A 12,193-nucleotide genomic window follows, 5' to 3' on the forward strand; every position below is an offset into this window, starting at 1 on the left:
GGCCCCAAAAAAGGCCAGCATTTTTAGTCCAGTGAACGGCATCATGCCACATCTATCGTGTGAAAAACATATGGTGGAGGTCGGTTTGAGCTCGAGTGATATCAGAAACCTGCATCAACGCCACAACATGACATGCTCTATTGATGATAGACCACGTCCAGGGCAAGAGAGAGTGACAACTTCCGACTGGGGCATATAATTACCTCTATGCCTGAGACATTGTGGAATAGCCAAAATGACGGTGAACAAGGCAAAAGCTGCGGATGCTGCGGTGCTCCATCGTGACCTCTGCATTTTCCGTTCAGTCAAACCTGCACAGTAAGAATTTATTTCATTCGTTTTTTTCTCTTTATGGTTGTATTCCAAGCTGAACAGTGCAGCACTCACCTATTGATGCGACAGTGATGTTGACTTTGGTCTGAACAATGAGCCGGCTCTGCAGGCCAGTGAAGGTGCACGTGTACATCCCAGAGTGCTCTTCACTGTCTGACTTGTGAATCATAAGGGATCCATTTCCCAGCAGGAGTTGCTCCTGGTCCAATTCAGCTAGACCCTCCCACAGGTTGAAGGTGTGTCCATGTCTGCTGTCATATCGCACAATTACTGTGGGCTCACTGGAGGAAGTGAAGGTCCAGATGAGGGTGAAATTGTGAAGACCATGTGGGAGAATGCAGGGTATGCAGAGTGTGTGCCCCTCTTCTTTTGTCATCACTAAAAGACATGACATATTTGATTATGTGGATGTTGACATCCTCTTCATTACAGGCGTAGCCCACCTTGATTCTTCCGAGAGGCTGTCCACACCTGGGTCTTATCTGACGATGCAAATGAACACAAGTAGGTATAATCAGAGACGTTCCCCTGAATCTTTAGTGAACTTCGTACATTGAAAAGTCCCTTGTGGTCTGTGGTTTTTGTGGTGACATTTTCAAGAGATTTCTGTGGAGAGGGAGGGGCTGTAGCCCATGTCACCAGGGGGGCGGGGTAGATGTTGTTGCAGGAGCATGTGACCATCTCATCACTCAGCTCCATGATGACTGACTGGATGAGAGCTATAGGAGAAGACAAAGAGACAACATAGGGACCAATTCTAGATTGTTCTGCAACTGCGGTAGTAAAACATATCTTCAGCAGGTGGTGCTATTTGACTGCATTTACTGCATTGCTACTACTGCGACAGTAATAGTGTAAGGGCAACACCAATCTATGTAAATTGAAAAAGGTGTTGTTTTTATAGAGGAATGCATGAGAAATTCCCGCAAATATCCTCTGGTTTACATTGTAGTTGTCTACAACAATGTAATTCTACCGATGTTATATGGTACATGGATGAAACAATACAAAGTTTTACTGACCCTTCACTTCCAGGTTTACAAACATTTCCTGGTTCCCCTTCCGTGTGCTTGTGTAGCACTTGTACCTGCCTTTGTCCTGAACTTTGACCCTCCTGAGCTGGAGAGATGCATTCCCTTGAGGGATATGTGAGTTAAATAGGCAAGTCCTTCCGCTAAAATGTTTGTTCTGGAGTCCAAATTGATCCTTGTTGTAATAGTAGCTGTGCACGGGTATTTGCTGCTTGTACCAATGGATCACCACTGTGCCCGGGGGGTTGAAGTTGCAGGGTAGGATGCAGTCGTCATGGATGATGCAGGAAATGTTGGCCTCTGGAAGTCACACATGAGCAAAATCAGAAAGACATGACTAAAATCTAAACTACTATACTATACATTTTAGGGTTCAGAAGTATTGAGAGACGTCTTGCTCAGGTTTATAGTATTTTTATGTATGAGTTATTTTTTAACACTGTGTCTGACTCTCCAAATGTTACTCTGGTGAGTGGATTTTTGTCATTAATTTCTTCGAAAAAGGTCAGGGTAAAAACAAAGTAAAAAAAAACTACCCCAAAATATTGGCAAAAATGCTTTTCACACAGAATAATTTATTGCTTTATCTGCAGAAAACAATGTGAAATAATTATAAATGATGAATGGATGGTATTATTAATGCAGACTTTCCATACATCTGTTTTTTCCTCACCTTTTTTATCAAATTACTGGCACTTGCAACTTTCTTTGGCCCCATGGCGGTTATTTAGCAATCACACTCAATAAAAAATGCACAGACAGTGAGTTAGCAACGCATAGGGTGCTTTGTTAGGGCACTCGACTTTATGGAAGTACAGTACACAAGATACATGCAATATTGTACAAAACCAAGGCAAAATTTTGGTGAATATTGTGTGTAGAAATCTGTGGTGTAGAAAAAAGGATTTGTTGCAAAAATAAGTCAACTATATTTTTCTCTTCCTGTAGGTGTAATAGCCATTTGTCCCAATAGTTTTGTCCTTATATTGTTTATACACAGTGTAGGCCTATTTAAATACTACAGTAATACATATTGTCTACTGTATTAAACACGTTGGCATGTATTTTACTTTATGCAATAATTTACACAAGACTGATAACATATTAATGTGCATAAAAAGAACGTTACATACACATCACAGTGTTTCACTTTATTCATTCATTCATTCATTCATTTTCTACCGCTTATCCTCGTTGAGCCCAAATCTCAAACACATAGGAGAGGTTTTGTGTTCCCCTAATAAACCCTGTGCTTGTTTTTAATGGGGGTTAAGATATTTTTTACAGCCTTTCCCCCCTTTTTACTGGCTCACAGTATTCCACAAATGTGTGCAGAATTAACCTGAAGGTCACATTGCAGCTGAAAAATCATTCAACTCACTAATTATGTATCATATTTTCTCAGTACAGCTCCCAATTACTATAGAATATAGATTATTAGAGTACATTACCTTTTGAGAGTGTCATTAAGAATTTTCCCAGGCAAATTAACAGCACCATTGTGGGTCCGTGTGTCTGCGCCATGTCTCAAAGTTCTTACCTGAGTTGTCATGCATATATATAAGCGTGTGTGAGAACAAATACTGCTGTGCAGTGAGCCGCATCTGTGCGATCCTACTTTACATCCTCTCCAGTACTAATGAAACACTGACTAATTAACCTGGCAGGTCAATGTTTAACACGGCTCCATGTGAACGCTCCATCACGCAACACATCTAGCATCCAAATGTGTCGTGTTCACTCATTGCACGGCGCCTTAACAGTGGAATTTGTAGCCATCTGATCTAATAAGATAAAGAAAGAAAAAAGATGAGAAAAAGATAAAATTCCACCCCCCTTGATCTTGATAAATGTGGATGACATCAGTGTATTATTTACAGGACTGGATTCAGAATCATGCTTAATCACAAAGTGTAAAAATAGCATCACATGCTGATTCAACTTCTGTGAATGTCTTTAAGGCAATGCATAATGTGCCCTCATGGTGTGTGTGGATACACTCCCTACAACTTTGGGGAATGCTCCTGGGGATCTACTCACAAGAGTGATCTGCTGTAGGTCAATTTGTGTTTTTTGGGAGTTGAGAACAAGCATGGTGACCCCGCTGCTGGGTTGTTGGGTTGCCCTCTTATGACTGTACCTTGTTTGAAGATTGTCCCTGTCAGGGTTTTTTTCCGAGAGTAGCTGAAATCCCTCGTGTCATTGGCCTGTGAACCACGGGAGAGCCCTGCAAGTACAAGGTTTACAGATGTGGGCCAAACATATGCTCACATCTGTGCCCTCTCGCCATGATATCATTCATGTCCAAGCATCCTGACACAGTGCAACTGGAGGGAAAATCCTGCTCTGTGTAAAAGTAGGCTACAGGCTTTTTATTTTTATCTCTTTAGAACGATGATGAAACCACTGGTTGTATTATCCCCTCCCGCCCGCGCTCGACTGCCTCTAGTTTGTAGGTTACTGAAAGATTTCACCAACCACAGATAAGAAGATTAGGGAGGAATTAATGGTATTCCTTTGTCATGATTGGAATAAATTGATATTGAGGGTGGAGACTGTGTGAGGTCAGGGGGGAACATGTAGTGTCAGGAAATGCAAGAGGAGGGGTGGCGCATTTGACCACCAAAGGACTATCTGGACGGATGTGCATGTGCATCATCTTTGGCAGAGATGAGAGTGCAGAACAGCACTCCGCTTACAGGGCATGTGCACGCCACAGCGGAATGAGTGCTGTTGGGACATGGACGACGTGCCAGTAGAGTGACGGCGACTGAGGACTTCAGTGGAGGGGAGGGGGGGGACGCTCTGGAGATCCTCTCGTGTTCGTAGCACCAGTGTCACCATGAGAGTGGACCTCTTGGCCTTAAGACTGATGTGCTTTGCCTGGTTCTGGCCTGTCACGCAGCTCAACAGCAGCCACTTCCCCAGCAAGAGGAGACACAAGGAGCTCGACCTCGGGGACAGCAACAAACAAAAGCATAGCGGGTGAGTTGAGTGAGAACTTTAACCTTATTGTTGGGTTATCTATGACGCTTAGATACTTTTAAGAGCTTTGAATCCTTTGTTGTTATCCTTATGTGCAAAAACTTTGGTTTGTTTTGTTAAGGAAAAATACTTTTTTAGGTTTGTTTGGTCAGTTTCTTTATTTTTGCTGTACACTGAAGACATTGGGGTTTGACAGCAAAAGATGAATACAAGACCAGAAAGCAACATGTCACAGTACATGTGGATCGGGTGGGAAGCAAAAGTATTGGAACATGTCACTGACTAGGTCTAAGTGTGTCCTATTGCATTGCTTATTCAGTCAATAAATAGGACTAACTGTTCAGGCTCAGTTTTCTTAGCTTCTCAGGATTCTTAGCGTTTGGACAGGTGCCACACACAAGGAATGCTCAGGTAGTTTTTGTGTATGTACAATGGATGTGCATTAAAAGGAGCTGCTCTGAGCATTCAGTTGATAGTCCTGGCTTTTGGCCGAGCGGTTAGTGCTATCGATTCCCATTACAAAGATTCTGTATTTGAGTCCTGGTGCGGGCTGCGACAGCAAATTATCGAACAATTCAGAGGCAAAATAAGTGCAAGTGTAAATGCCAGTAATGTTTTCTGTCATCAGAAACTACCTATTCGACCTATACCTATCGATTACTTAGCACACCAGTGCGTTCTTCAGGACAATCCAAAGGTTTGTGCAGTTGTTCATTTCATTTTTCATCTTCTCTCAGATTCATAAATGCTTGCACCAAATGACAGTTGTCTGTTTTTCATATTGTTTTTATCTTTAAATACAGTCCACACAGGTAAAACCGATCCTAACCAATCTGAAACGTGCTATTTATTGAATGAATAAGCAATGTAATAGGACATGTTTACCGCTTCTCATCACGACGGTTACGGGGGTGCTGGAGCCTATCCCAGCTGTCTTTGGGCGCGAGGCGGGGTACACCCTGGACTGGTTGCCAGCCAATCACAGGGCACATATAGACAAACAACCATTCACACTCACATTCATACCTATGGACAATTTGGAGTCCCCAATTAACCTAGCATGTTTTTGGAATGTGGGAGGAAACCGGAGTACCCGGAGAAAACACACGCATGCACAGAGAGAACATGCAAACTCCACACAGGGACGGCAGAGGGTGGAATCGAACTCTGGTCTCCTAGCTGTGCGACCTGCGCGCTAACCACTTGTCCTTGGACACATCTGGGCAACAAATCACACCAGTCACATGCTCCAATACTTGAACCCACCCCATCAAAGAAAAGTTGCTGTGTTTGTCTTTTGATGTCAAACCCGAATGTTATCAGTCAACAGCAAAAATAAAGGAATTGACTTCACTGTATCAATACTTCTGGAGGACACTGTACGTGGTGGTCGTCTACTACCATTCATTTGTAGTTAACCATGCCAGGGATAATGGCATCATGGATCATGTAGGGAAAACCAGTTTGAATAGAAAGAGTGATGAACTTCCAGGAAGAAAACTGTCACTATTTACATCATCGCCTCTGCTTTTAATCCCACTCATCACCAGATGTCAGTTCAGAGAAAGCTAAAGATTGTCTTGTCCAATCAGCTGTTGTTTGTCCTCTTTGCCTCTTAGACGAGTGGACCTCAAGATGAAAAAGCTCGACAGCACAAAGTCTTTGCTCATTAAATCCGAACAGCTGCTTCGAATCGAAGACCATGACTTTGCAATGAGGCCGGGCTTCGGAGGTAAGGACCAGATACCCACAATCCAGTATATCTATCCATCCCATCCCACCTGTCAATCATTGCTGTGTGTATTCTCTGCAACAAGGCTGATCTGGGTTACTGTGCTGTCCTTGATATTACCCCTCCCGAAAAAAAAGCCCTTGGTGACCTAGATTGTCTACGTGTGAGACAATGACTGCAGACAGAGTAGTAGAGATAAAAAATCATCTGAACTGTGCACCTCATCAGGAGCCGGAAGAAGGGAACAAAAAGCCAGATGTTTTGAGGTGATTGAAATGTGTTACACAACCAACAGTACATATGTAAAGATGCTGGTTTCAAATGGGACACCGATAGACCAACCCCCTTTAAGTACTTACATAACTCTTTTGGATGAAAAACAACATATCAAGTTTGAGTTGTCCTCATCAATTTACAATACACCCTGTGAACCATTTGCATGCTATACTGTGTGTTCACTACAATATCCGAAATGTCTGAAATGGCCATTTTTATTGTATTTTAGTGAAAAAAAGATAAATGAGAGGACACAATTATAAATATTTGTATGTATTAACAGCTCCAAAAGAACTGAACATTTCAATTCAATAGTATCATTTTCAATTTCAATTGTAGCAGAATATTTTAATCACACTTTATTATGAACAATGAGAGATCATTTTCAAAGACACTACATCATTTAAGGTGTGGGTATTTTTGGGATTTCCGAGCATAATTAAAGGCAGCAAATTATAGTTTCGCACTATAAAGCCAGTGATAAGAATATATTTGTATTTAGACTACACATGAACACATAATCTTTGTGAATTGGATATAAATCACAGTGTCAGACTCTGTGGGGACGCTGCACTGTGCCACTGTTGAGGCTTGGCAAGCAGAAAAGAAAAGAAAATCATAATTAATGAAATTAATTAGTTACCACTTATAACACCCTTTATGAAATATGATTTTGTTATCAAGTGAGCAGTCCCATAAAACCTAAAAATGTTGTCCTACCCAGCATGCCTTGAGGTCATTGTAAATACTTGTTTCTTGTTAACATGAGGTGGTGTTTATTACCCTCACTTTAGCAGCAGTAACCAATATACCTACCTGTTACATGTTCAGTTTATTTCTCCCATAAGTTGAGTTGATGTTCTGTCTGTCGCACTGTGATGTCAAGCTCATTGTGAGCTAGCAGTTGGCTAATTCTTGCTCAAAGAATTATTTAACTTTACGTATTGTGGCCCTTAATATGTTGACATTATCCCTCACTTCTAATGTTATACAATGGACTTTTTAGTCCACGTAATGTCCATGGTTACAGTATGGAACACCCTGCTACAGTACGTATCAGGCATAGGAAGCCTGCAGGCCATGTGCTCTAATCCCTCCTACTTCGCTATGTGCTTGCCATCGAGGACTGATGCTTTTGAGTGCTTATCCTCATTAGGTAATGTACTGAACGGACAGGATGTTTACAGCTCATCTCATATGTTTTCAGTATTGTCCCATGAAACAATGATGGAGCGGTCATACCTTTTATAACATAGTATTTATGTAATACTCTCGTAGCGTATTACAGCAAGTACCACTTCAATACTTTTGTTGCTTGCAGAGAGCCAATAAAAATCGAGCTGTGGTTCCAAAAATGGCTACCAGGCTGTACTTTGGACAACCCTGCTCCAGTACAAAAAACACACATACATCTACATTATAACTGAAAACACATTTTCAGTGTCTTACAATATGATCCAATAAATAGAGAAGTGTTGTAAAACCCAAATGTTGACACTAGTAAATATTTCTCTTCTTTTGTCATCGCATCTTTATGCTAACTGCCTGTAATATCCTCTCTGATCTGTTGAGTCGTGATTAGTATCGAATGTTTTGTCTGAAGCGTCACTATAGTATGGATTACATCTTCTCTTACGGACCAATATAGTGGCATTTAAGCACATAATCTGTGATAGATGTACAAATAGAGGACGTAAACATGGATCATGGCTCATGATGTCCTGTCAACCAGCTGTTACTGAAAACTGATGTATTGTGACGGTTTCCACTGTGTTTTTGACCAGAAACGTGCATTAGAAGCAAGTTGAAAAAAACAGAAAAAAAACATATACTATACGATTTTTGTCAAAAATCACCACCCTCAAACACTGATCTTTTATGACGATTTTGGGTGCTTCTGGGGCCCCTGTTGAGTGTGTGTGAGGATTCCTCTGTTTTTTTTGACCAGAAAAGTTCATGAGACGCAAGTTGAAAAAAACGACACACTAACCCCTTATGATTTTAGTCAAAAATCACTGCTCTCAAATACTGGCATTTTATGATATTTTTGGGTGCTTCTGGGGCCCCTGTTTAGTGTGTGTGTGAGGTTTCCTTTGTTTTTTGACCAGAAAAGTGCATTAGAAGCAAGTTGAAAAAAACAGAAAAAAACGACATACTAACCCCTTATGATTTTTGTAAAAAAAATCACCGCTTTCAAACACTGTTTTTTTATGCCATTTTGGGGTACTTCTGGGGCCCCTATTTAGTGTGTGTGAGGTTTCCCCTGTTTTTTGACCAGAAAGTGCACTAGAAGCAAGTTGAAAAAAAAAAGAAAAAATAATGTTTCTTGTCAAAAATCACCGCCCTCAAAAATTGGCATTTTATGCCCTTTTTGGGTGTCTCTGGGGCCCCTGATGAGTGTGTGTGAGGTTTCCCATGGTTTTTTGACCAGAAAAGTGCATTAGAAGCAAGTTGAAAAAAATGAAAAAAAAACGACATACTAACCCCTTACGTTTTTTGTCAAAAATCACCGCCCTCAAAAATTCGCATTTTATGCCGTTTTTGGGTGCCTCTGGGGCCCCTGATGAGTGTGTGTGAGGTTTCCCGTGTTTTTTTGACCAGAAAAGTGCATTAGAAGCAAGTTGAAAAAAACGACATACGTTTTTACCTTACGTTTTTTGTCAAAAATCACCGCCCTCAAAAATTCGCATTTTATGCCCTTTTTGGGTGCCTCTGGGGCCCCTGATGAGTGTGTGTGAGGTTTCCCGTGTTTTTTTTGACCAGAAAAGTGCATTAGAAGCAAATTGAAAAAAATGACGTTTTTTGTCAAAAATCACCGCCCTCAAACATTGGCATTTTATGCCGTTTTTGGGTGCCTCTGGGGCCCCTGAAGAGTGTGTGTGAGGTTTCCCGGGGTTTTTTGACCAGAAAAGTGCATTAGAAGCAAGATGAAAAAATTTTAAAAAACGACCCTTATGATTTTTGTCAAAAACCAGCGCCCTAAAACCTTGGCGGTTTATGCCGTTTTTGGGTGCTTCTGGGCCTCCTGTTGAGTGTGTGTGAGGTTTCCCCTGTTTTTTTGACCAGAAAAGTGCACTAGAAGCAAGTTGAAAAAAACTGAAAAAAACAACATACTAACCCCTTATGATTTTTGTCAAAAATCACCGCCCTCAAACACTGGCATTTTATGCCGTTTTTGGGTGCTTCTGGGGCCCCTGTTTAGTGTGTGTGAGGTTTCTTCTGTTTTTTTGACCAGAAAAGTGCATTTCAAGCAAGTTGAAAAAAACTGAAAAAAAAACGTCATAGTAACCCCTTATGATTTTTGTCAAAAAATCACAGCTCTCAAACACACATTTTTTGCCATTTTTGGATTCTTCTGGGGCCCCTGTTGAGTGTCTCGAATTTTCCCTTGGCAGGTTCTGCTATCCCTGTCGGCATTGACGTGCAGGTGGAGAGCATTGACAGCATAAGTGAAGTCAACATGGTGGGTACTATTTCGATTGATCCTGATAAAACCAACATCCTTTGGCCTTTTCATTGTGTTTGGTTATTTTCAGGACTTCACAATGACTCTGTACCTGAGGCATTACTGGCAAGATGATCGTCTGGCCTTCCCCTCCAGCAGCAATAAGAGTCGGACCTTCGACTCACGGCTAGTGAAGAAGATCTGGGTGCCTGATGTGTTCTTTGTGCACTCCAAGCGCTCTTTTATCCATGACACAACCATGGAGAACATCATGCTGAGGGTTTTCCCTGATGGCAACATCCTCTACAGTGTCCGGTAGATAACATTATCATTTATGTTATCATATTCTATGCACACTGTAGTTGTGTGTATGTGAGTGTTTGTTTGATCCAAGCTGTGTTTTTAGGATCACGGTAACAGCACTTTGCTCCATGGACTTCAGCAGTTTTCCTCTGGACACGCAGAACTGTTCTCTGGAGCTGGAGAGCTGTGAGTATAGCAAACATTGCACCTTGGAAATACTACTTAGCATTGAAAAATGATTATTAATATAGACCCGATTGGTATATTGCTATACAACCATTAAAGGTTCCTTACTATACTGCTATAGTTAGGGGTGGTTAGCCATTGATTAGCCACCAATCAGTATGCATGTGTGCATGACATTACAGTTATACAGTTTCAGTTAGTTTTTCAATATTTTTTTAAACGTCAATTTAGCCTTTAATAGAAGTATTAGAAATCCAAACACAAATATACAGTCAATGACTAAAAACTGGACTTTTGTTTTTCTCAAATGGGTGCATGTTCCTGCTCTCTTCTGAAAAAAAGCATCCCAAAGAGGCAATACATTGTTAAAGCTCCTCCTCTTCCTCCTTCTCCCATCTGCCAAAGATGCTTACAATGAGAACGACCTCATGCTCTACTGGAAGAACGGGAACGATTCATTAAGGACTGATGAGATTGTGCTCTCTCAGTTTTTTGTCGAAGATTTCCAGCCTTCCTTTGGCCTTGCCTTCTACAGCAGTACTGGTACAAAAAACCATCCATCCAACCATACTGATTACAGGAATCCAGGGAAACCTGCGGTATTGGCAAAATATGCAACCTTTCTTCTTGTGTTGTTTCAGGCTGGTACAATCGGCTCTACATTAATTTTATTCTCAGGAGGCACATCTTCTTCTTCATGCTCCAGACGTATTTTCCCACCATGCTGATGGTGATGCTGTCTTGGGTGTCCTTCTGGATAGACAGGAGGGCCGTACCAGCTCGTGTCTCCTTGGGTACTTACATAACACAACCACTCTATATGATGCGTGCCATTGTTCTCATTTCACTATAAAAAGAAGGCATATACTACATTATAACAATAGTTTTATGTATGGGGGAATCAGTTTAACCCGCTGTATTTTACACTGTGTCTTCCTGTGCTCCCTATACATCCAGGCATCACCACGGTGTTAACAATGTCGACCATCATCACCGGTGTGTCCGCCTCAATGCCTCAGGTGTCTTACGTCAAAGCTGTGGACATCTACTTGTGGGCAAGCTTCCTCTTTGTCTTTCTCTCCGTCATCGAGTATGCCGCCGTCAACTATTTCACCACAGTAGAGGAGATGAAGAAGCTCAAGAGGGCAAAGGTCACCAATACAACCTTTTTTTTTTTTTTTTTTAACTATAATATTTCCCCAAATCTCATGCAACTCATTTGACCTGCAGAAAATCATTTTTGCACCATCTGGATCAGCTTGTATGACCTAAAAACATAACTCTCCTCTCCTTGCTGTGTCCAATGCAGATCCCAGCATCCTTCAACGCCACACAGGCCATGGCTTTTGACGGCTGTTTCCATGACAACGATATTGACCTGACCTCTTTCCCGGAGGTGTCTAGTACGCCGAACACAGAGAGGAACACCCAATCACGAAACTCCACCGTGTCGGGGCCCACGGAGGGCACCAGGCTACGCCGCAAAAACCCTTTAAAGCACAACCTCAGCTTCATCATGAGCAACAGCTACATGATTGACTCCTATTCAAGAGTTTTATTCCCCTTGGCTTACCTGCTCTTCAACATCATTTACTGGAGTTTGTATGCATAGCACCACTATTTTTTTAAAACCTATCATTAAAACTTTACAGGAAGATGTTTTATAAAGCTTTAGAACAAATGAATGTTTTACAATCTACAGGATTGAATGATATTGCTATATTGTAAGCTGCATACTTATTGTACAACGTTGGAAAAATAAATGTATACTGCGTTATTGTGTGTCTTTTTCATAGCATTGTTAGACCATGTCAGTCCACTAGGTGGCACGCTATGCAGTAGCAGTCATGGCGCCATTGTTAGGTGCCGTGCTTGTCCACTAGGGGGCAGTAAAACTCCATC

The 12,193-nt window shown here is 41.5% G+C and overlaps 2 protein-coding genes across 2 annotated transcripts; one reads left to right on the plus strand and one right to left on the minus strand.

Annotated features, from left to right (window-relative positions):
• Positions 1-101: 101 nt before the first annotated feature.
• LOC131138299 (V-set domain-containing T-cell activation inhibitor 1-like) lies at positions 102-4,208 on the minus strand. The gene is made up of 7 exons (XM_058087114.1): positions 4,064-4,208; positions 3,505-3,591; positions 1,356-1,664; positions 777-1,052; positions 388-711; positions 204-311; positions 102-109 (listed from the first exon to the last, which is right to left on the minus strand). The coding sequence occupies exons 1-7, from the start codon at positions 4,206-4,208 to the stop codon at positions 102-104; spliced, it is 1,257 nt and encodes a 418-aa protein (XP_057943097.1).
• gabrr3a (gamma-aminobutyric acid type A receptor subunit rho3a) lies at positions 3,940-12,142 on the plus strand. Its single transcript, XM_058086732.1, has 9 exons — positions 3,940-4,349; positions 5,969-6,081; positions 9,753-9,820; positions 9,894-10,117; positions 10,209-10,291; positions 10,697-10,834; positions 10,933-11,085; positions 11,249-11,442; positions 11,601-12,142. Exons 1-9 carry the CDS (start codon positions 4,207-4,209, stop codon positions 11,901-11,903), a joined length of 1,419 nt encoding a protein of 472 aa, XP_057942715.1. The 5' UTR covers positions 3,940-4,206; the 3' UTR covers positions 11,904-12,142.
• Positions 12,143-12,193: the final 51 nt, after the last annotated feature.

The sequence above is a fragment of the Doryrhamphus excisus genome, chromosome 11, assembly GCF_030265055.1.
Source record: "Doryrhamphus excisus isolate RoL2022-K1 chromosome 11, RoL_Dexc_1.0, whole genome shotgun sequence".
In the NCBI taxonomy this organism is placed as follows: Eukaryota; Metazoa; Chordata; class Actinopteri; order Syngnathiformes; family Syngnathidae; genus Doryrhamphus; species Doryrhamphus excisus.